This window comes from Gobio gobio (assembly GCF_949357685.1).
Source record: "Gobio gobio genome assembly, chromosome: 25".
NCBI lineage: Eukaryota > Metazoa > Chordata > Actinopteri > Cypriniformes > Gobionidae > Gobio > Gobio gobio.
The window spans coordinates 32,349,586-32,373,499 of record NC_137121.1 but is presented as its reverse complement, the minus strand read 5'-3'; the positions used below and the strand labels follow the sequence as shown (position 1 = coordinate 32,373,499).

The following is a 23,914-nucleotide window of genomic DNA, read 5'->3' as shown; positions in this document are numbered from 1 at the left end:
CAAAGAATGTGGCAGCAGCTAAAAAAATAAATTAAAAAAACATAATTCAATCAGGAAAAGCTTTAAGCATAAAATGATCATGGGTGTTGGTTTAATGACTTTACAAACATTTGACATATTAAATAAATATCATTCAGTGTCCAATGTGCAGCAGCTTTTCCCACATAGACCCTTTTCACAGACTGTGATGACGTGTTTTAATGGTCATCAATATCGTAAATCCTGCAACGTTTTTTGTATTATTATTTTTTTATGTATGTACATTTATAACACTAATACTTTGTATTATATTACTTTTGCATCAAATTACAAAAATCAAGTTACCGCTGCTGTGAGAGTGTTTCTAATACAGCGTCTATGGGAGTGATAGTTAAAATTAACATCTTTCTCTCTTTTCACTGGAGTTATCAATCTCACTTTAATTTTTCCATCTTTTTGAAAGTTGTGAAATCACTATTGTGGAGTTTTTCTTTTGCTATTTGAGCAAATGGAGACACAGAAATATATATTTAATGTATTCTCTCATTCACCGCTATAAGAGTTAACCCAACTATGACGACTTCAGCTTCTGAAACCCAGAAATGTGAAAAGGGTCTATGCTCTTTTCACATAATGAAATGTTCTCTGATCCCACCGGTTACATTTATTAATCAGGGTAATAACATTATTGACTTCTACTCAGGCCAGCCAAACACCAGCACCACTGACAGATGAAGACGAGATGGAGGAAGAATATTAACACCCAACAGGAAAAAGAATAAAGTATTTGTAGGAAATAAAGATGACTATAAAAATGTAAATAAATGTATTTAACAGCTGTGGTGGTGGTTATGCCATATATCTTGTACTACCATCTGGCAGCATCCTTCCATTCCATACAATAATCCGTTTTCAGAAAGTGTGATGATGGGTATATGAGTGTCATAAATGCGTCCAACCACTGGAAATCCTAAAGGAAATTCGAATTATTAGGTTACTTCTAGAGGATTATCAAGTGAACGTCAGGATCCTGTATAAAAGGACATGCCATTTTTGTCAGTTTGACAGTGTCCTCATGATGAAAATATGAGCAATGAATGTTCCTGCAAAGAATGCTTTTCTTACTTTGTATTTTTGTCAAGTGGCAGAAAATGTAATTTGTTTTAAGTAAACCTTGCTTACTTTAGATTTAGATTAAATTTATAATTTTTTTTATATTTATACTTGAAATACGACCAAAATACTCAGTAAGAAAAGCATTTGTGGCGTTTGAATGAATGAATAAAGTATTTAAACACTGCTGGTGCTTTGAAAAGGGGGAGGAGAACGAAAGAAACTCTGGGTTTACCAAAGAAAACCTGCTTCTGACCAGGTTAGGTTCACAGAGTAAGTTACCCTGGTAACTGACTCTGAGTATAAGTTACCTCTCTTTCAGAAACGGGCTTGACTTACCCTGCTTTCTCGGGTTTGACATACCTCCCATTCTGAAACAGAAAACCCAGAGTTTCCCTTATTTCAGGGTTAACCTACTCAGAGTTTTCACTTAACCTCCTTTCTGAAACGGGCCCCAGATCTCCATTACTTTTTGATTAATTTTACAAAATAAGCTTTTCTCCCAAACACTAGAATATGGAAATAACTTTTACTGAACTTTATGATCACACTACACAAAGTAATGTTCTTTTGCAGTAGTTGTGTTTTGTTTTCCAATGAAAATATCTAAAAGATTCTTAAATCAAGATCCATTTACTAGAGAAGCAAAATGACAAGATAAGAAATCTTGTAAAAGTGATTTTATGATTAAAACAAATTCGACAAATTTTATTCAAATAAGTAATGCTCATCCCCATTGACAGATATTTGTTCTGGTTTTAAACATGAAATCACTTAATTTTGTTCTCTTGTTTAGTTTCTCAGAAAACAAGAATAAATTTCTTCATTTTGCATCTCAGTAAATGTATCTTGATTTAAGTGTATATGTGGTGTTGTTTTTGTTAGTTTTTTTTTTGCAATGCATGCAATTAAATTTAGAAATACATTTGAAATACATTTTTATATATATATATATATATATATATATATATATATATAGTTTTAATGGTTAGATTAAATGTTATTAGTCAAAAGGCAAGTCTAATTCATTGAAATCATGAAACGTTTTTTTAAACCTATTTAATAAAAGTTGAACAAAAAATATATTAGGGCCCTATGAGGTTTTATTTTTTTTTTTTACCAAATTCTCTTTTATGTTTTTGGGTGAACTATTTATTCACATTAGGGCGAGTAAATGACAGAATCTTAATTTCTGTGTGAACTCGCTCTTTAAGTGTAGCCACTGATCCAGTATTTTGATTTATTCATCCAAAATTTGAGTAATCCATGATATAGAATTTAAGACTTTCTGCTCCAATTTAAAACTTTAAGGCCTTAAATTGCAGATGGTCAAATAAAGACCCGCGGAAACAACTTTGTTTCTGCGGTTATATTACTACATGTTCATAAGAAGCAAACGTTCAAACGATTGTTTTGATGATTAATTTTCTTATCAATCTAAGCCTTGGTTCCATTGAATATTAACAAACAACGTGCCCTTTATGAGATAAAATGGGTGGCTCTTAAAAGAGCCTTTGGGTTTTAATAACAATATTGAATAGGTTTATTTGGATTTGGCGGGCTTCTCCGTCTTCTTGGGCAGCAGCACGGCCTGGATGTTGGGCAGCACGCCGCCCTGAGCGATGGTCACTCCGCCCAGAAGTTTGTTCAGCTCCTCGTCGTTGCGCACCGCCAGCTGCAGGTGACGGGGGATGATGCGGGTCTTCTTGTTGTCCCGAGCGGCGTTTCCAGCCAACTCCAGGATCTCAGCGGTGAGATACTCGAGCACAGCCGCAAGATAAACAGGAGCACCGGCACCGACGCGCTGAGCGTAGTTGCCTTTGCGGAGAAGCCTGTGAACACGGCCGACGGGGAACTGCAGTCCAGCCCTGGAGGAGCGAGTCTTAGCCTTCGCTCTGGCTTTACCACCGGTTTTACCTCTGCCGCTCATTTTAATTAATCAGTTAAAACAACCTTAACAGTCGAAGTTAACGGAATGTGAATCCGCGCCTCCACACAATATATTTAAAGGAAAGTGCCAGTCGCTCATTGGTTTAGAATCTGAGAAGATTTCAACCAATCACTGAACTTCCCTCCAAAGCCCAACCCCCAGGGACGAGTGACTATTAAGAGAGAAGTAATGAAACTATTGAAATATTTGTGATAGAAAATTCATATAAATGCATTACAGATGTTAAAGGAAATAAATTCCTAAATATTCATATAACTATGTGTTTTTATGTGCACAGTTAATATGTAAAACATTTAAACAGACTTCAAATAATTTACTTTAATATCAATGTTTTTGGGGTTTGGTGTGTGTGTGTTTATTCTGTTTGTACTGTGATCACTGCCTGAACCCTCATAAGCTTATGGGCCATTTTTAATACATTTCTAATGTATATAAATGGTTTGTTGAACTTGAGTGATTCAAGACTTGCTACTTACTTTAGATATAAAATTAAGCATTTTACATTGGTTGGTCAGATTGCATGAGTTGAGGTCAAAAGTCACATCTTGACTATTTCTTTTCATAATTAAATTATTAAAAATCACGAGTTTTGCTCTTAATTCAGAGTTAGTGGTTGGCTCTTAAAAGAGCCGTTGAGTAAAAAATAGTGGACGTTTATTTCTTTTTGGGAGCTGCCTTTTTAGGCTTGGCGGCTTTAGGCTTTGCCGTCTTGGGTTTAGCCGCCTTGGCTTTCTTGGGGCTCTTGGCTGCTTTCTTAGCGGCTGCTGGCTTCTTTGCCTTCTTGGGGCTCTTCGTCGTCTTCTTAGCGGCTGTGGCGGCGGGTTTCTTGGCCTTCTTGGGCGATTTCTTGGCGGCGGGCTTCTTTGCCGCGGCGCTCTTGGGCTTCTTTGCAGCGGCGGGTTTCTTGGCCGCGGGCTTCTTCGCTTTAGGAGCCGCTTTCTTGGCTGGTTTCTTCTTGGTCTCGGCTTGCTGCTTGTTGAGCTTGAATGAGCCAGAGGCGCCGGTCCCTTTGACCTGCACCAGGGTGCCTTTAGTCACCAGGCTCTTGATGGCGATCTTGACGCGGGAGTTGTTCTTCTCCACGTCGTAGCCGCTGGCGGCGAGAGCTTTCTTCAGGGCGGCGAGGGACACGCCGCTCCTCTCCTTCGAAGCGGACACAGTTTTGACGATGAGCTCACCGACGCCTGGACCTGCTTTCTTGGCTTTCGCAGCGGACTTCTTCTTGGGCGCTTTGGCCGGTGCTGGAGCGGTTTCTGCCATCTCTCACTGATCGGATTTAGAGTATTTCAAAGCTGTTCTGATTTCAACAATGAATGAATGGCGCTCGCGCGGCGCTGCTCGTAAATAGCACACATGAGAACCTTATAGACTCAACTTGCCCGCTCGGTGTCTGTGCGCGTCCACGAGCCCCTCGCGCGTGTGTTTTCTTTTCTTATATTTCTGGCAAAACTGAAGCGGTAAAATATCTCGTCACAGTCAAAACAAAGTGAACACAAAGCAGAGGTTCTGAGCTTTCATTAGAGACTAAAACACGCGAAGAGGAAATGTTTATTTTGCCTCCATCAGATCAAACCCAAGGCGAGCATCAGCCACGGTGAAAAGCCGCGTGTACATTTGATGGATATTTTAAGTATAAGTATAAGTATAAAAGTTGCTAAAAGCCCAAACGCATCCTCTGTGTGTTCAGCAAACAGTCTGAAGGAGACTTTAATGAAATCCGCATCAGTGAGGGCGTGAGGAGGCTTTCACACAGCTGCTGTTCTGGGCAGCTTGAAGCACACGATATTTTGTGCCTCACACGTAAAACCAAACACACCATCTCTCTTTTACCCTGCACCAAAACTGAGAAACGTTTCAGCCTAAAACTTCATATTTTGGACATTGATGTGCTTGAATTTATATATTTCTGCTCTTAAAACTGAACAATGGGTTATTTTATTCATAAACTAAATTTGTTTGGCTGGTTGGCATGAGATTTTGAGGACATCAACGACACAACGTTTTAAGGATCAAATATTTTTAATTGTATTGTATTAATGAAAATTACTCAAATACTGAATGGATGTGCCGAATGCTTGGAAAGGCCGGAAAACAACATTGGCTTATACCAGAAGATATATATATATAAAAAAAAAAATGAGAGCAGTGTTTTGACTTACTTAACAAATAATTATGATCTCTCTGTTTTGCAAGTCTCATACAATACTTTACTTAAACGTTTAAATAGCATTAAACTCAACATTTGTTGTTGTATTTGTATCAACTGGGGCCTATTGCACAAAACTAGGATAAGGGATTAAGCCGGGATATCTTGGTGATCCTGGCTCAATTTATCCGTGATCCGGATGCACTAAAGCTGAATAAGGGGGCAGTTGGATGTTATGGTATAAATTACCATGGAGATTTATTCTGTGGAGCTAGCCTGCTCCAGACCAGGCTAAATTCCAGAATCTATTTAATCTCATCCCTTATGTCAGTCAGCAGTCACCACAAACGGAAACCAATAGTTATTCCACTGCCCACTATACATTGTTATCACATATAACTAGATCCACTGTCAATATTTAAACGTTTGTGATCATTAATTTCTATCATTTTGGATAAATGATGATTTTTAGATGATGTTGCTATTAGATAATTTACAGTTTCCCATAGACTATAAGGCTATATATAAAATGATAGAATATTAGGGCCACAGAGGAAAAAAAAGAAAATTCACAGACTTTCGAGAATGAAGTCATAATATTGTAACCCGTTGTTTTAGAGGAGGACAGTTGTTAAAATGACAGCTGTGGGGCATTTCGTGGAATTGTTCTTCAGAATGGTTTCACAAACAAGGACATACTTAATCTTTTGGCACATCAGCATCACATTGTCATAAGTATCAGGACTGTAAAAAGAATATGCATCTTTTCCGCAGAAAGAACCAGCCTCATAAGACTTTTTCCTTCTTCCTCAGTGTGGCCCTAATACTCTGTCGAATAAAATACACATTCCATATAAATATAAAAACACAACGTGTAACATTATGTTCCTTTATTGAATAAGGATAAAAAGCAGGTAAACCATCAGCTCCTTTCGAAACTGAAGTCACACAGTGACTCTACAAGATGGAAAGCACAGAATCAAAGCATCTTATACAACAAAAGGATAAATACACATTCAAAGGCCTGTATATAACACACCCCGCATGTCTGCACACTGAAATAAATGCAGGACAAATCCATACACATCAACTGAACAGACAAATGAATGAATGGATGCAATAGCCTCCCTGCAAGCTTGTATTACACACAGTATACAGCACAAACATCATAAGAGGCCCAAATTCCTCAGCCACCCCAGGACATATTTAACCAAAATTGAATGCACACATACTAACAAAAATAATTCAACACATATTGGTCCCTCAGCAGCCGACCACTGTCGTCATCAGGGAAGATTGCCGGATTGTCCCAGTCCATGGCTGGTGGCCCTCTGGGGTCCTCTCCTTCCTCAGGCAGGCCACATTGTGGAGGACAGCACAAGCCACAGTAGTGTCACATGCCCTCACAGGGCTGACCCTTTATTTGTGAAGGCAGTGAAAGCGTGCCTTCAGGAAGCCAAAGGTCATTTCAACTGATAATAATTTATCAAAGCCTTATACAGTGTGATGGAGTTACTTTACACAATTTCACTCATACCTGCAGTCCATTTCAATTAAAAATTCAACTGTTTCATAATCAGAGTGCAACTGCGTTTTTGGAGATGTGAATGAACTATTTGGATTGTAATTGATGTTTCAGCGGAGCGGTGAGTGTGTAATTGTGCACTACTTACACATTCAGGCGGTCTGCAATACTTTGCCACGCTTTTTCTCTTTGCTTTATCACTGTGGCGGTGTTGCCTTTCTTCTTAATTATGTATTTTACCTCCTCGTATGCCTCCATGAGGATTTGTGCCTCCGACGGGGAAAAGTACGCCGCTCTAGTTGCCATGGTGAATCAGCGAATCTGTGATCGGTGGCGGGTCTCATTTCATGGTAGCCATGGTACGGCCGCAAAGATCCGCAACTATTACGCAGGAATGAGAAAGTAGTTCCTAGCCATATAGTTGTAGAAAATCGCAACTTTTAATTTTCAGTTGGTCTTAGCACACGACGTAACTGTAGAAGAGTCAAGTTTTAAATAGGAAAAATATTGAAAGTGTCTTTGGTCATTTTTAGAATGAGATGCTAATGGACTGATCAGAATCAATGATGTATGCTAAACTATGCTAAAAGTGCTACCGCCAGATACAAAGATTCAAAGAGCCTTTTGAATGGATTCAAAAACGGTACAACTCAACTATTTAACTCTAGGGGACTTGTAAAATGAGCCTATTTTCAAAAAAAGTGGAGTGTTCCTTTAACATTTAAGCCAGCCGGTGAGAGAAAATGGCACTATCAAAGAGTCTAAAGAGGAAAGTCGACAGCGAAAATAGGGCATAGAAAGAAGAATGGAAAGACAACAATGGTCCTACCTGGTTTTGTGAATGCAAAGCCGGTGTGTCTCATCTGCAACAAAGTTGTCGCTGTTTGTAAAGAATATAATATCAGACGCACCACGAGACAAAGCATGGCACCTTTTTTTGCTGGTTTTTTTGTCTTTTTTAATAAAAAGGAAGCTGAATTTGATTTGTTATTGGTCACGTGTGCGTGCTGATGCCCCCGCGTTATAAGCAAACATTCATACCACACATTTCATGATGGCTATTTTAGAGGCGTGTCTAGCGATCCATTCCACAGACTCTTTTGAATGTCTTTCAGAACTTTTCAAATTAAAAGCTCTCAGTTCATCCCACAATAAAACATTGCTGCAAAAACATTCTCGTACTTTTTTTGAAGGCAAAATCACTAAAGACATTGATTGTGAGCAACTGTTGTAGATGTAATCCCTCTGGTTCGCACCGCCCACTCGAAGCCATGCTCGAACCCAGGTCTAACTGCATGGGAGTCGGACGCTCTAACAAGGAGGCTAAAGGCTGCAACCTCTAGCATTAGTCACTATTGAGATTTACCTGCACAGCTCTCACTAGCTGGCCTCCGTTACACTATCATGACAGATCTATTTCAGAACCAGCCGCTTTCAAAATAATCTGGCTGCGGGCGCGGACCAGATATTATTAGTGACGGGCCAATTTTGGCTGTTGCCGACCACTGCTCTACATTGAGCAGTTTAGAGCTGTGATAGTATAGTTTACATTTGACAATGATATAAAAAATCAATTTAAGATTTTGTTTATATCGTCCTGCCCCAAAGCAGATAATTAATTGAAAGTCACGCCATAGCACATTTAATCAAAATGCATTACATAGTTATCATACCATCTTAGGAAGAGAGTGTATCTGAATCAAAAGAATAAGTTTACATATCAGATGCATCTCTTTCAATAGCTTCTTTTACAGTTTTTTTTTTTAATGGCTTACACACATTCCCCCGGTTTCGCGGACAAGGCTTAAATTAGTCCCAGAATAAAATGCATCTTAAAATACGTCAGTGCCATTGTTTTGTCTCAAGATGCACACAGTAATGTTTTATATAAGGTATGTTTATAAAAGCTACTTAAATGTTTTGATTGATTTGAGACCAATCCTGGCTTAGTCTAAGCCCTGTCTGTGAAACCGGCCTAATAAAAGTAGTATTTGAGGCCACTCCGTGAAACCATTCACGCATATCTAATCTTCAGACCTAGTCTGAAAAACTGCAAGCACATGATATGCTTCATTAGACACATCATTAAAAACTAACAGCTCGTTTCATGTGTGAAAACACTTATACATAAATTAATAATTTGTTACATTTATATAGCGCTTTTCTAGGCACTCAAAGCGCTTTACATATAGAAGGGGGAATCTCCTCAACCACCACCAATGAATTGATCACTTAGAGATCAAAACTCAAATGTTTTCAGAAACAAATATAAATTTAAAATTTTAAGTCATCTCTATTTCTATAGCGCTATTAGTTTTGCGGCTTTGTGTGTAGTTTAGAGAAGAAAAAGCCATAGCTTGAGGAAATGTTACTGAAAAGAAACAACAAAAAACATTATAAAAGTACTGAAAATGACAGTTTAGTTTTTTTTTTTTTTTTTAATGCTTGATTCATAATGAAATATCTTTATTTAAATATCATTTTGCTGAAACACCATTAACACAAGAATAACATTTGATTCAGCTTGTAAACTTTAGAAGCTCTTTAAACGAGAATATGGGTGGCTCTTAAAACAGCCTTTGGGTCACTGAGAGTCTCAGTTGACTCTACTTGGAACTGGTGTACTTGGTGACGGCCTTTGTGCCCTCGGACACGGCGTGTTTGGCCAGCTCTCCGGGCAGCAGCAGACGCACGGCGGTCTGGATCTCTCTAGAGGTGATGGTGGAGCGCTTGTTGTAGTGCGCCAGACGAGACGCCTCACCGCCGATGCGCTCGAAGATGTCGTTGACGAAAGAGTTCATGATGCCCATCGCCTTGGAGGAGATGCCGGTGTCAGGATGAACCTGCTTCAGGACTTTGTACACATAGATGGCATAACTCTCCTTCCTTGACCTCTTGCGCTTCTTTCCTCCCTTACCGACGGTCTTCGTAACGGCCTTCTTTGAGCCTTTCTTAGGCGCTGACTTTGCTGGTTCAGGCATGATGATACTGGACCAATGTGAGCGCAAGAGCGAATCAGAGCCATTTATTCACTACCATATGCAAATTTACACAGAGATATGGAAACACCTGATTTCCTGTTTTCATAGGCCGAACCCATAAGCTCGTATTTCATTGGACAACGTAATGCAACATGAGAGGAATTGAGGGCCAATCACAGGTGGATAAATGACAGCCCCGCCCCACGACACCCTGACTCTTTCCTTTTTCATTTCAGCTATTTTTATTAATACTTTGAGAAAATAAGAGGTTCTGGGCAAATATTGTGCACCATCATATAATTTTAAAACTCCTTATAGAGATATTGGGGGATTTTTGGAAGAGAGAGACCAATAACAGTCAGATACCCTTTAAAAACAGTTTTTCCTCTAAACTTCATAAATTCATGAAACTGTTCAACTGTTTTAAAGGTCCCATTCCGCATGATCCCATTGTTCAAACTTTAGTTAGTGTGTAATGTTGCTGTTAGAGCATAAATAATACCTGTAAAATGATAAAGCTCAAAGTTCAATGCCAAGCGAGATATTTTATTTAACAGAAGTTCCCTTTCAAAGCCTACAGCGAACGGCTGGCTTGGACTACATCCTGGTACTTCCTTCTTTAATTACGTCAGTAGAGCAGTAGAACAGACTAACCTCCGCCCACAAAGAAACGCGAAAAAGGGGGCGCGGTCTTGTTGCTGTCCCACGTGGAGAAGCGGACGTGTCGCGTGGAGAAAAGGAACTGTTGCGTTGAGTGTGTTTATCGCCATGTCATCGAGACGCTGTTATTTTCATCCAGGAGTCAAATCACCTTTGTTTGGCTTTCCCAGGGACGCTGTAGAGATTATTGAACGCATACATCTCTCCGTTAAGAGGCGTGACCTTTCCAACGTGCGCTAAGCTGCTGTCGAATCATAACACAGGAACCGCTTTCACGTGCGCTAAGCTGTGGTCGAATTACAACACGGTAAGCGCTTGCACAATCAGAACTCGTTACGTATTTCTGAAGGAGGGACTTCATAGAAAGAGGAAATCACCAGCCGTTTTTAGGACAGTGGAAACAGCAGTACACAGATAAGTACATTGTGTGAAAAATACTGTGTTTTTTTACACGCGAAACATGAACACGTTATATTGCACACTGTAAACACAATCAAAGCTTCAAAAAAACACGAAGAACGGGACCTTTAACTACAGGAATGGTAAAAAATAATAATATTTCATTTTCGTTTTCTCCATTTCATTACTGCCAACTTCAGTTCTGACCTAAATATCTTTAAATCATTTTTTTAAACGTTCGTTAAATTGTTAAACATTGTGTCCGTGTGCCCTTTAAACCAATATATTTGGGGTATCATCTAAGCTAACCGTGTCAATACATTACCGTTAAAGTAACATAATTGAGTTCATTCTCGACACAGAAAAGTCTTTGATAAAACGATATATCTAAAGCCTTGAATCTTTATTATTCTTTTATAAGGATGGAATAATATTATCAGAACTGTGACAGGACTCTTTATGTGACCGTGTGGGTGGCTCTTAAAAGAGCCGTTGGGTTTGTAGTGTCTCTTGGTTTCAGGCGTTTATCCTCCGAAGCCGTACAGGGTGCGTCCCTGTCGCTTCAGCGCGTACACAACATCCATGGCGGTGACGGTCTTTCTTTTGGCGTGCTCGGTGTAGGTCACGGCATCGCGGATCACGTTCTCCAGAAACACCTTCAACACTCCGCGGGTCTCCTCGTAGATCAGACCGGAGATGCGCTTGACACCGCCGCGGCGAGCCAGACGACGGATGGCGGGTTTGGTGATTCCCTGGATGTTATCGCGCAAAACTTTACGGTGACGCTTAGCGCCTCCTTTACCGAGCCCTTTACCGCCTTTGCCTCTTCCAGACATTTTTCTCTCTGAGTCAGACAGAAGACAATTAAGTAAAATGCGCTACAGGGAGGCTTTTTATATTTGCTTACAGGACCTGACAGAACCCACCTCCGCGCAACACGCCCGCCCCTCGATGTTCAGCACGATCTCAGGAGGCCTGTACTTTTTTAATCATGCCAACAATTAATTCCTACTCTTTATATAATACAAAATACAACATATTGCTCTATGATAATTAAAAGGGCAGGCCAATGATGTGCTGTTTTTAAGTCAAATGTCATTTGAATGTCCCTCCAAAACTCTGTCACCCTCACACAGAAGTTGAAGTGCTCCAGAAATTGCTCCAATAAACTCATTTTTAAACATCTCTTCTCAAAGAGGATTTTTTTTTTTTTTTTGCAGCATCTTTGAAATGTAAATTAGATATTTTTATTCACAAATCAACAGTTTCAATGTAAATTGAGAGGATACCAATGTTTCCATATGGCAACGCTGCACATTGAGGCATATTTGCTGAGGCACATTTACTCATTGAGATTTTTTATACATAGTAGCATCAATAATATAGTGTGTATTCATTTATTTGAAGTGTTTATTGTATTATAGTTGTATTTATGTATAAATAACAAAATTGTGTCTTCTTTTCACAAAATTAATACTGCAATATTATACGGAAAGGGCAATAGGAAGACTATTGCCCAAGACTGCAGAGTTCATTCTTCCATGTGATGAGAGCGAGGATGAGTTAGCCATTTTAAAGATTAAATTACTTATTTTTGGTTTGCATGAGCTCAAAGTATATAAATATATCAAATTATAAAAGAAATATCCATTTAATAAAGGTGTATATAGATATAGATATATGTGTGTGTGTAATATGTTTTTGTATAGGTGCTATAGGCCTATAAGCTATGTTATAAAGGTTTAGGTAACATTTTTAAACTGATTTTTATTCATTAATAACACAAGGACAAAAAAATTAATAATATAACTCAATAGAGAAAAATAAAATACAGTTGATTCAAAACGAGTAATAGTCTAATTGACTTGAATTTGTGATGTTAGACTTGAATAGTCAATATATTTCCCATATTTGTATATGTCTGATATTAACTGAGAATGATATATAAAAAAATAAAAATAAAATACAAAAATAATTACGTGCTTGTTCATTCTCATTCATCACATATAAGTCGTTATTTAGGGGTTTTTTTTGCGCACAAAAACTATTCTCGTCACTTCATAAAGTTATTGTGGAACCACTGTAGTGAGATGGACTTTGTAACGACGTCTTTAGTAACGTTACCTTTTATGGCATCATGAACTCTTTCGTCAACGACATTTTCGAGCGCATCGGCGGTGAGGCGTTTCGTCTGGCGCACTACAACAAGCGCTCCACCATCACTTCTAGAGAGATTCAAACCGCCGAGCGCCTGCTGCTGCCTGGAGAGCTGGCCAAACATGCCGTGTCCGAGGACACAAAGGCCGTCACCAAGTACATCAGCTCCAAGTAGAGTCAACTGAGACTCCGCGAACCAAAGGCTCTTTTAAGAGCCACCCATATTCTCGGTTGAAGAGCTTGTATTTCTTGTGATATGATTTAGTTCTTGTTCCATTTGATGTTTTTAAGAACATAACACAAGATTAATCTAATATAACTTTGTCTAATACATTCCATATGAAAGTGTGGATTTTGACATTTAGTTATTAGAACCAATTGAATACGATGCGTCTGGGGCAGGACAATATAAAACATTTACTCACATCCAGTGTCTTGTGAAATATCTTAATGATTATGCTTGTCATTATACCAAATTGCTAATAAATTCTACGAAACCTTACAGATTCATAATCCTCTATCACAGCATGACACATTAACCCAAACCTCCAACTATAAGTATATCCAATTTTATTTGCAGCTGTACAATAGCAACTGTTTGTTTATATTATTGCATTATTACTAATATTTCAGTTTTTTTCCCTCTGGTCACAAAAACAAAGCCTAACAACAAATGTTGAGTTGAAAGCTTTTCAAATATTTAAGTATTGTATGAGACTAGCAAAACAGAGATCAGAATTATTTGTTGAGAAAGTCAAACACTTCTTTAAAATCTGGTCTGAGATTGTTTTCTGATTTTTAACTGTCTTTAATGTGGACAGGCAAGCTTATATCGTATGATCTATAACACTTTTTATAATTTATTTACAATATACAGTAACGTAGGCCTATTTACTGCACCTTTTCGCCACACAGTGTAGAATCTGGTATGGAGTTTTAAGTATTGTATAACATAGCTCTGCCAATTTTATTTTTAAAAGTAGCTCTCAAATGAAAAAAGTTTGGAGACCCCTGGTGTAGATCATACAAAAAAATATATATGTTTGTTTTTAATAAACTAGTAAGAAATCTGACTGGCTGGTAATATTGGCAAAGTTAATAGGAACGGTTTCTAAAACGTGTATCTAGTTCAACAATAGGCTTCAATATTTGAGTAATTTTCATTAAGACAAAAGTAAAAAAAAATGTTTGATCCTTAAAACCTTGTGTCATTGATGTCATCAAAATCTCATGCCAACCTGCTACACAAAGTTGGAAACCCTGATACTGTTAGTTTATTAAAAAAATAACTGTATCATTGATCAGTTTCAAGAATGAAATTCTATGAATTTATGCATGTCAATGACCAAAGTATGTTTTTTAGGCCGAGAAGTCTATTAGATTGGGTTCAGGTTAAAAGAGAGATGGTGTGTTTGGTTTTATGTGTGAGGCACTAAATGTCCTCACTGCTCAAAGATTTCCTCACTAATCAGTCCTTCCAGAAAAATGCAGCTTTTTTGGTGATTGTAGAGGGCAAAAATCCTTGATTATGCGGCACGTTTTCTTAAAAAATGCGATGGAAAATGTGGGATATTTATGCAATTTTATGCTATAAAATTGCGGGAACTTGCAAAAACTGCGGTTTGATGAAAAAGAGAAAAAAAGCACTACATCACAGAAAGTGTTGGGAATATTTAAGTTCTCATCTTGTTTTATTGAAGACCTTAATAAACACATGGCTCAAATTTACAAAACATTGAGTCAAATTGAGTTACAAAAATTGAGTCAAGTTCTGTAGCTTTACAAAAAGAATATGCTACAACTTCTGAAAAAAATAATAAATAACTTCCTGTTTTACAGAGGTGGCTTTACAAAACAGACATTTGAGTGCTTCCAATGCACAAAGTGCAATCTCTTAAAATGAAAATTCTGTCATTAATGACTTCCCCTCATGTCGTTGGACACCCGTAAGACCTTTGTTCATCTTCGGAACACAAATTAAGATATTTTAGATGACTCCGTTGGCACAGTGAAAAATTATAAAGAGCAAGGAGAACCAAAATGTGGAAGGTGTGGACAAATCGAACAGCAGGAAAATTGCCCAGCAATTAAGACAACATGCAATAAATGTAAAAAGTGGGCCACTGGGAAAGAATGTGTCACAGCAAAGCAGTGAGATAAGTGACAGAGACTGTTGCACAAACACCATATTTCCTGGGTGCAGTTACAAATTGACAAAGAAATGATGAGCAGTGGACTGTGCAAATTTCCATTGGAATGACAGCAGTTAAATTTAAAATTGATACCGATGCGAATGCAAACATCATGTGAAGAAACATTCAGCTGGCTAAATCCCAGGAGAATGCTGGAGCCATCAAATGTTTCACTGTGTAGTCCTGGAGGTAAACTAGAGTGCTTGTTGAACGAAGCTGTGAAAACGAGAAAGATATGTTCTTCCAACAACAGAGGAGATAAAGGCAAACCTGAGTGGTGCAACAGTCTTCTCATCTTTGGATGCTGCCTCAGGCTTTTGACAGATATACCCCCGGGAAAGTAGCAAACTGGCCACTTTCATAACACCATTCAGAAGGTACTCTTCCTTTTGGCATCTCCAGTGCCCCGGAAATATTTCAACGAAAGATGACAGAAACGCTACAAGGGCTTGAAGGTATATCCGTGTATATGGATGATATATTGGTGTATGGAAACACCATGGAACAGCCCGACCAACAGCTTACTAAGGTGTTGGAGAGAATTGAGTCTGCTGGGTTGAAGTTAAATCGTGAAAAATGTCTGCTGAGACAACAGCAACTTCACTTCCTCGGTCAAAACTGGCATGAGGCCCTATCCTGAGAAGGTCAGAGCAGTCTGTGAGCTCTCACCTCCACGTATTGTTCAGGAAAACGTGTACTTGGAATGTTCAATTACCTGGGCAAGTACATGCCTAATCGTTCAACAGAAGGCAAACCACTATATGACCTGCTGAGGTCAACAACAGTGGACTTGGGCATATCCTCAGGAGGTGGCTTTCCAGCGCATTAAAGACATCCTTTCCACTTCTCCAGTTTTGAAATTCTACAATGTGGCTCTGCCTACCGCTGTTTCAGCTGGCGCTAGCAGCTATGGCATAGTGAAGTGTTACTGCAGCTGCATGATGGAGACTGGAAACCTGTGGCGTTGCTCACGCAGTTTATCTGAGCCTGAGTCCAGATATGCCCAGATTGAGAAAGAATGTCTGGTGAGTGTCTGGGCTTGTGAAAAATTACAAAGGTACCTGATTGGCCTTGAAAACTTCAAATTAGTGACGGATCACAAACCTTTAGTGCCTCTTATGAATAAGAAGGACTTGGACGATATTCCATTGCGATGTCAGAGACTACTTATGAGGCTTATGAGATTCAAACTGACTGCAGAACATGCTCCAGGAAAAACTTTGCTGGTGGCTGATACCTTATCACGAAGCCCGCTAGCATGCAGGGAAAACTCAACATACACTCTGATGTGGAGTGTTACATTGCTGCTGTTAGTGGAAGCATGCCCGCAAGCCCAACAAAACTTGAAGCCTTTAGGCCTGCTACAAAGGCCGACAACAACCTGCAAACTGTACTGAAGTATATCCAGTCAAGATGGCCAAATTTTGCAGACAAAACTCCAGTGGCAGTTCGACAGTTTTTCCCTTTCAAGAATGAGCTGTCTGAGCACAACGGAATACTGACAAGAGGAAGTCGTATGTTGATCCCAGATGTCATGAGAGCGGATATTCTAAACAGAATACACAATGGACATCAAGGTCGGACGAAGTGTAGGGAACACACTAATACATCTATGTGGTGGCCAGGCATCTAGTCTGAAATCAAACAAAAGGTTAAATCCTGTAGAACATGCCATGAAATGAAGCAGACACAGCAAAAGGAGCCTCTAATCCCAACCCCACTTCCAGACAGGCCTTGGAAAAAGCTAGCTATTGATTTGTGCGAGTATAACAAGCACACTTACCTTGTTGTGTCAGACTATTTTTCTCGATTTCTTGAGATCCTTCACATGCCAACATCCACCACCTCAGAAGTAGTTTTAAAAATGAAAGCACTATTTGCGAGGTTTGGCTGCCCTGATGAAATAGTCTCGGAAAATGGTTGTCAGTTTGTGAGTTCTGAGTTCCAAGAATTTGCAAAAGAAGTTGACTTTCTTCACATCACATCTAGTCCACACCATGCTCAAGGAAATGAACACGCAGAGAGAGGAGTGCAGATTGCTAAGCAAATTTTAAAACAGAAAGATCCTCTTCTGGCTCTGATGAGCTACAGGGCAACACCTTACATCACTACTGGCGTAAGCCCGGCTGAACTCCTTATGGGCAGAAAGATTAAAACAACACTTCCAATGCTTGTGAAAGATTCTAGAATCTACTGCCGCTTCAATATAATTATGTATGTATATGTATATATATATATATATATATATATATAATTATATCTAATTAAACCTCCTAGTGACTTTAACTGTTCCACCACTGAGCAGTGTAATGCATTTCTTAATCATTTTTCAACTAAAACTGAGAAGATCTATAATGCTATTGCCTGTGAGGACGCTGAGGCCTGAGCTTGTTGAGGTGCATCCTCCAAATCTCTCTGGTATTGTTTTTTCAAGTTTCAGTGCTGTTGACTCTGATTTAATTTCTAAACTTGTCTTGTCAATGAATTCTATTACTTGCATACTTGATCCATTCCCTACGACTGTTTTAAAAAATTGTCTGCCTGCCATTTTACCCCACATCATTACTATTGTAAATGTTTCACTCAATTCAGGGAATGTCACTTCTGCTTTAAAAATAGCCGCAGTTAAGCCTGTTCTCAAAAAAGCTGGGAGCGATATCACCGATTTGTCAAACTATCAACCCATTTCTAATCTACCTTTCCTGGCAAAAAAGTGCTTGAGCGTGTGGTTCAAATAGCCTATTAGAACGATTTCAATCTGGGTTTAGATCTGGACACAGTACAGAGACTGCTCTTGTCAGGGTTCTCAATGATCTCCTTGCTATAGCTGACTCCAGGGCTTGTGGCATTCTGGTCATGTTAGACCTGAATGCTGCATTCGATACAATATGTCATAGTATATTATTGGACAGATTACATAAGTGGATCGGTCTGTCTGGAACTGTGTTAAACTGGTTTAAATCTTACCTCTCAGATCGTTCCCAATTTGTCTACCTAGGTTCGAACAGATTTCAGACTGTTCCTCTGTGTCAGGGTGTCCCTCAGGGGTCAGTGTTGGGTCCTGTTTTATTTAGTGTTTATATTTTGCCTCTCGGGCAGATCATTCGGAAGTATGAGCTTTCACTGCTACGCAGACGACACCCAGATTTATATCAGCTCTCAGCCGGATCTTAATTCTTCCTCCTCAAAAAGTTTCTGACTGTTTGCTGGAAATTAAAGGGTGGATGGAACTCAACTTTCTAAAACTAAAGTGCTCCAAAACTGAAGTCTTATTAATTGCCACTCCTTTGAATGTCAGTAAATGTAATGATTTTAAAATCTCAGTAGACAATACTCAATTGTCCTTTTCTGATCAGGTTCGAAATTTGGGCGTGATTTTTGATGCCCAGCTAACTTTTAATTCACATTTTAAAAATATAACGAAGGTTGCTTTTTTCCATCTGAGGAACATTGCATGTATTAGACCGTTTCTCTCTAGGCCTGATGCAGAGAGGCTTATCCATGCCTTTATCACGTCAAGGCTTGATTATTGTAACGCTCTGTTTGCTGGATTATCAGGAGGTTTGCTGGTTTCCCGAGCACCGTTTTCTACTTTACCAAAGTAAATTATGCAAACTCCTAGGGGTGTAACGATTCATCTACTACATCGATGTATCGATTTATTTTCCTATGATCTAACTACATCGATCTGTGCTCGGCAAGTTGGCCTTCCGGACGACATATATCGATCTAACATCGTTTTAAAAGGTAATCAATTGATTGTATCGATCATAGGAAATAACGCATTGGATTTAAGCACGTCAGACTTTATATGGATGTTTTTTCTTAGCACTTTTAATGATAAAGGCGTTAACCGTTACTCGATTCAGTCTGCCTATCTGTGACATCATCGCAACGCACCAGCAGCAGCGCTCATTGAAATGAATGGGATCGTGTCGCTTTGTCGCTGCGTGTCGCTGGCGGTGTGAACGGGGCTTGAGAAAACAAAACATAGCATGACGGATGGCAGAGGAGAAGCCAACGAGCGAGAAATTATCAAGCCACCAGGAGAAAGTGCTACCTGTACTTTCAACCCTTGCTTGTTACCTGTGCATTCCTGGCACCAGTGTGCCAGCAGAGCGAGTTTTTAGTACTGCTGGCGACATAGTGAACGCACAGAGAAGTGTTCTGAGGTCAGATCATGGTGATATTTTTGAAAAAGAAATCTGTAGAGTCATTGAAGAGTAGTTGGTTACATTTTATCTTTTGTTAAATATTGTTTGTTTATTAAACTGAGAGTAGTAGCAGGCCAGTTTATTCAATCTGAAGAAATGTTGGTTGCACTTTATTTTTGATATTAATATTGTATTTGTATTATTTTAATGTTGAAAAACAACAGCAAAAGTAGCAGGTAAACTTACTATTAATTAAACCTGAAGAGAAGTTAGTTGCACTTTATTTTTTATACTAATATTGTAATATTTTTATGTTGGAAAACAAAAGCAGAAGTAGCAGATTAACCTACTGTTGAAATGTTGGTTGCACTTACTGTGCTTTTATTGAATATGTATTGAATATTGAAAATGAGAGCAGAAAAGGTTATCTTCCTGTTAATTCAACCTAAACTGTTGGTTGCACTTTATTCAAATAAAATTTTAATGCATTTGCCATTAATTGTTGTTTACTTGTTTGTTTATATCCATAATTAATTGATATACCGGATTCCCTTACAAGAAACAACAGGAATCTTGGAAACTTCACCTGCACTGACCAGTATCCAGATATTTATTTCAGTCACACAATTTTTGGCTAAAAAGTTACTGAATCGATTTCAAGTCACTGAATCGTTTCGGATCGTATCGTTCTAAATTAACCAATATCGTCCTTGAATCGTATCGACAACCTCAAATCGTGATACGAATCGTATCGTTGTTAAAACGAATCGTTACACCCCTACAAACTCCTAATTAAAAGCAAACAAGGAAGAAACATGCATAATCCCCTGTGAGAGACGTAAATTAAGATTTTGGAAAATAAATAAGAGATTCCATGTCCAGTAGAATAAAATGGAGTAAGCCTATTGTTAAATTAATGGGAAATTGGGTGACCCAACCCGCAAAACGTAGGCAAAGCTTAAATTTGTCTCAGCTCAAAAAGCCTATACCTCTCTCGTTCGGCATGAATATATGTTTCCATGGCTGCGATGTAATATTTAATTGCGAACCTAATATTTATTTTGGAAATAAAGGTTTGGGTCATAATATTCACGTAAAACAGCTTCACAAAAAAAGTGTTTTGGCCGACCAGCGCAGGGGATACCATGCACAGCCCTCTCACTGGGTGACAAACTATTGTAATATGCGGACAACATTTTGAAAATAACATCTAATAATCTATAATTAGTCATCTATAAATATAATCTATAAATAATCTATAATCTTTTTAAATCGAACGATTTTGTACCATATCCATGTAATTTTCTATACGTAAATGCCATCTCCCCTTGGTTTTCTGCAACCTATCTGTGCACGCATCCTGTATGTTTACAAACAGTAAATTGGTCTATAGCGCCCCATAGAAACAGTTGCTAATGAGGCATCTACGTATCCATATCTATGGTATGGGGTCTCTGTGGAACAAGGCTGGGTGTTTGCAAATTTCTAAATTTGTGGGTGTTTTCAAACTTATGATGGGTGTTTATACATCCCACAATCACCTTCACCCTACCCCACCCCTGAACCCTACCCACACTGTGAATTGGGCAAATCAGGTAATGCAGTGGAAAACGCCCTCTATTTATTGCCCACTGATCTGGTTACTATCCTGCAGAGACCTATACTTGAGTCTATGGCATAAGAAGGGTAGGCTAGATCTGTTTAGGATTTAAAAGGTAGGCTAATGCACACACACACACACACACACACACACACACACACACACACACACACACACACACACACACACACACACACACACACATATATATATACATATATACACTCACCTAAAGGATTATTAGGAACACCAAACTAATACAGTGTTTGACCCCCTTTCGCCTTCAGAACTGCCTTAATTCTAAGTGGCATTGATTCAACAAGGTGCTGAAAGCATTCTTTAGAAATGTTGGGCCATATTGATAGGATAGCATCTTGCAGTTGATGGAGATTTGTGGGATGCACATTGAGCGCACAAAGCTCCCGTTTCACCACATCCCAAAGATAGCCATTTTAGTACAGTGAACTCATTGTCATGTTCAAGAAACCAATTTGAAATGATTCAAGCTTTGTGACATGGTACATCATCCTGCTGGAAGTAGCCATCAGAGGATGATGGTCATAAAGGGATGGACATGGTCAGAAACAATGCTCAGGTAGGCTGTGGCATTTAAACGATGCCCAATTGGCACTAAGGGCCTAAAGTGTGCCAAGAAACATCCCCCACACCATTACACCACCACCAGCCTGCACAGTGGTAACAAGGCATGATGGATCCAAGTTTATGCCAAATTCTGACTCTACCATCTGAATGTCTCAACAGAAATCGAGACTCATCAGACCAGGCAACATTTTTCCAGTCTTCAACTGTCCAATTTTGGTGAGCTTGTGCAAATTGTAGCCTCTTTTTCCTATTTGTAGTGGAGATGAGTGGTACCCGGTGGGGTCTTCTGCTGTTGTAGCCCATCCGCCTCAAGGTTGTGCATGTTGTGGCTTCACAAATGCTTTGCTGCATATCTCGGTTGTAACGAGTGGTTATTTCAGTCAAAGTTGCTCTTCTATCAGCTTGAATCAGTCGGCCCATTCTCCTCTGACCTCTAGCATCAACAAGGCATTTTCGCCCACAGGACTGCCGCATACTGGATGTTTTTCCTTTTCACACCATACTTTGTAAACCATAGAAATGGTTGTGCATGAAAATCCCAGTAACTGAGCAGATTGTGAAATACTCAGACCGGCCCGTCTGGCACCAACAACCATGCCACGCTCAAAATTGCTTAAATCACCTTTCTTTCCCATTCTGACATTCAGAGTTCAGGAGATTGTCTTGACCAGGACCACACCCCTAAATGCATTGAAGCAACTGCCATGTGATCAGTTGATTAGATAATTGCATTAATGAGAAATTGAACAGGTGTTCTTCCTAATAATCCTTTAGGTGAGTATATATATATATATATATATATATTTTTTTTGTATTATTATATACATTTCATTATATACATCATTGATTTAATTATTTAGTTCTTCTAATTCCATCAATGGTTGCCAGTTGCAAGTTACCAGTCACTGAAAACAATTTATTATGCAGTGATACTATGGTAGTATGGTTTACAGTTCTGCGAATAAAACTTTGCTTAAAAAAATATAAGTAATACAAAATCAGGCCTTGCAAATTTGTTGTGGAGCATTTAGATCTCCTGTAATATCACTGCAAGTTGAATTGGGAGAATTACCGTTGGAACAACGCAGACTTCTATTGAGGATGAGGTACTGGTCTGGTGTATGTGGACATCTGGAAAGTCATCCAGTAAAAATACTTCTGAAGGAGTGTTGGGAGTATGAACACAAAGAAATAGCAAGCTTTGGTTAGGTAGTAAGGAAGGAGGCAAACAGCTTGGGATTTAAAAAATATTTAATAGCCCCTTCTGTTCCAATACCAGCAATTTTGGGAGTATTGCTTGACTCCACGTTATCTTTTGACTCACATATTGGTCAGACAGTTAAGTCATGCTTTTTCCACCTGTGAAATATTGTTTGTATCCGCCGATCCCTCAACTTTAACGATGCTGAAATGGTTATTCACGCTTTTATAACCTCCAGATTAGACTACTGTAACGCCTTATACAGCGGCTTACCAATCGCCTTCAAATGGTGCAAAACTCTGCTGCTCAAGCCCTAACATTTAATAAAAAATCTATACACATCACTCCCATCCTCAACCAACTTCACTGGCTTTCTGTGGCCGGTCACAACCAGTTTAAACTGTTAGTTTTAGTCTATAAAGCCAGTCATGGCCCTGCACCACAACATCTTACTGAGTTAGTTCAACCATATGTTCCTGCCCGGACCCTCAGATCCAGCAATGAAAACCTGCTTGTCATACCCAAGTTAAAACGCTCTACTGTGCAAGGAGGAAGGGCTTTTAGTGTTATTGGCCCTAAATTATGGAATAAGCTGCCCTCGACTATCCGTAACACACCTATACTCTCCAGATTTTTAAATCCCAACTTAAAACTCATCTTTTTTCTCTGTGCAGTAAATAATTATCTTTCTCTCACCGCCTCTGCCTTCAAGTGATCTCACACCTCTTCATGTTATGCTACATGACTAGTTACTGTTAATTGTTCTCTTTGATTAAATAACTTCTTTGTTGTTGTTGGAGTTATTTGTTGTACACCTGCTTGTTTATTTGCTATAATGAACAGGACTGTCTGATTGTAATTGATTGTACTCTTGTACTCCATTGTGAAGTGACCTTGTGTTCTTGAAAGCCGCTATAAAAAATAAACATTGTATTATTATTATTATTATTATTATAATTCCCCCTTGGATGTTTCCTATGCCATTAATTGACTTACAAATGCATAAGGAAATAAGTAAACCAATAGCCATACTGAGTTAGTAGTTAAACAGTATGTAAATCGAGAGTATTATTCAGTATTACAGGTATGGGTCAAAGGAGCCAGAGTCTGGTAGAACTGCAGCAGTTCATTCCTAAATTTAATATAAAAATTGCAAAAAGAATATCGGATCATGTATCAGTATTTACTACTGAATTACTAGCTATCATATTAGCACTACAGTGGATTGAAGAAGTTCAACCAAGAACTGTGAT

The 23,914-nt window shown here is 38.8% G+C and overlaps 4 protein-coding genes across 4 annotated transcripts; all 4 read right to left on the bottom strand.

Annotated features, from left to right (window-relative positions):
* Positions 1-2,635: 2,635 nt before the first annotated feature.
* LOC307121944 (histone H2A-like) lies at positions 2,636-3,022 on the bottom strand (the record flags this gene model as incomplete). Its single annotated transcript, XM_079809733.1, has 1 exon — positions 2,636-3,022. One exon carries the CDS (start codon positions 3,020-3,022, stop codon positions 2,636-2,638), a length of 387 nt encoding a protein of 128 aa, XP_079665859.1.
* A 675-nt stretch (positions 3,023-3,697) lies between these two features.
* Positions 3,698-4,303, bottom strand: LOC307121919 (histone H1.5-like; the record flags this gene model as incomplete). Its single annotated transcript, XM_079809708.1, has 1 exon — positions 3,698-4,303. One exon carries the CDS (start codon positions 4,301-4,303, stop codon positions 3,698-3,700), a length of 606 nt encoding a protein of 201 aa, XP_079665834.1.
* Positions 4,304-9,320: 5,017 nt separating this feature from the next.
* On the bottom strand, positions 9,321-9,695 carry LOC307121958 (histone H2B-like; the record flags this gene model as incomplete). The annotated part of the gene is made up of 1 exon (XM_079809746.1): positions 9,321-9,695. One exon carries the CDS (start codon positions 9,693-9,695, stop codon positions 9,321-9,323), a length of 375 nt encoding a protein of 124 aa, XP_079665872.1.
* A 1,583-nt stretch (positions 9,696-11,278) lies between these two features.
* On the bottom strand, positions 11,279-11,590 carry LOC307121973 (histone H4; the record flags this gene model as incomplete). The annotated part of the gene is made up of 1 exon (XM_079809764.1): positions 11,279-11,590. The coding sequence occupies one exon, from the start codon at positions 11,588-11,590 to the stop codon at positions 11,279-11,281; it is 312 nt and encodes a 103-aa protein (XP_079665890.1).
* Between the last annotated feature and the right edge of the window lie 12,324 nt (positions 11,591-23,914).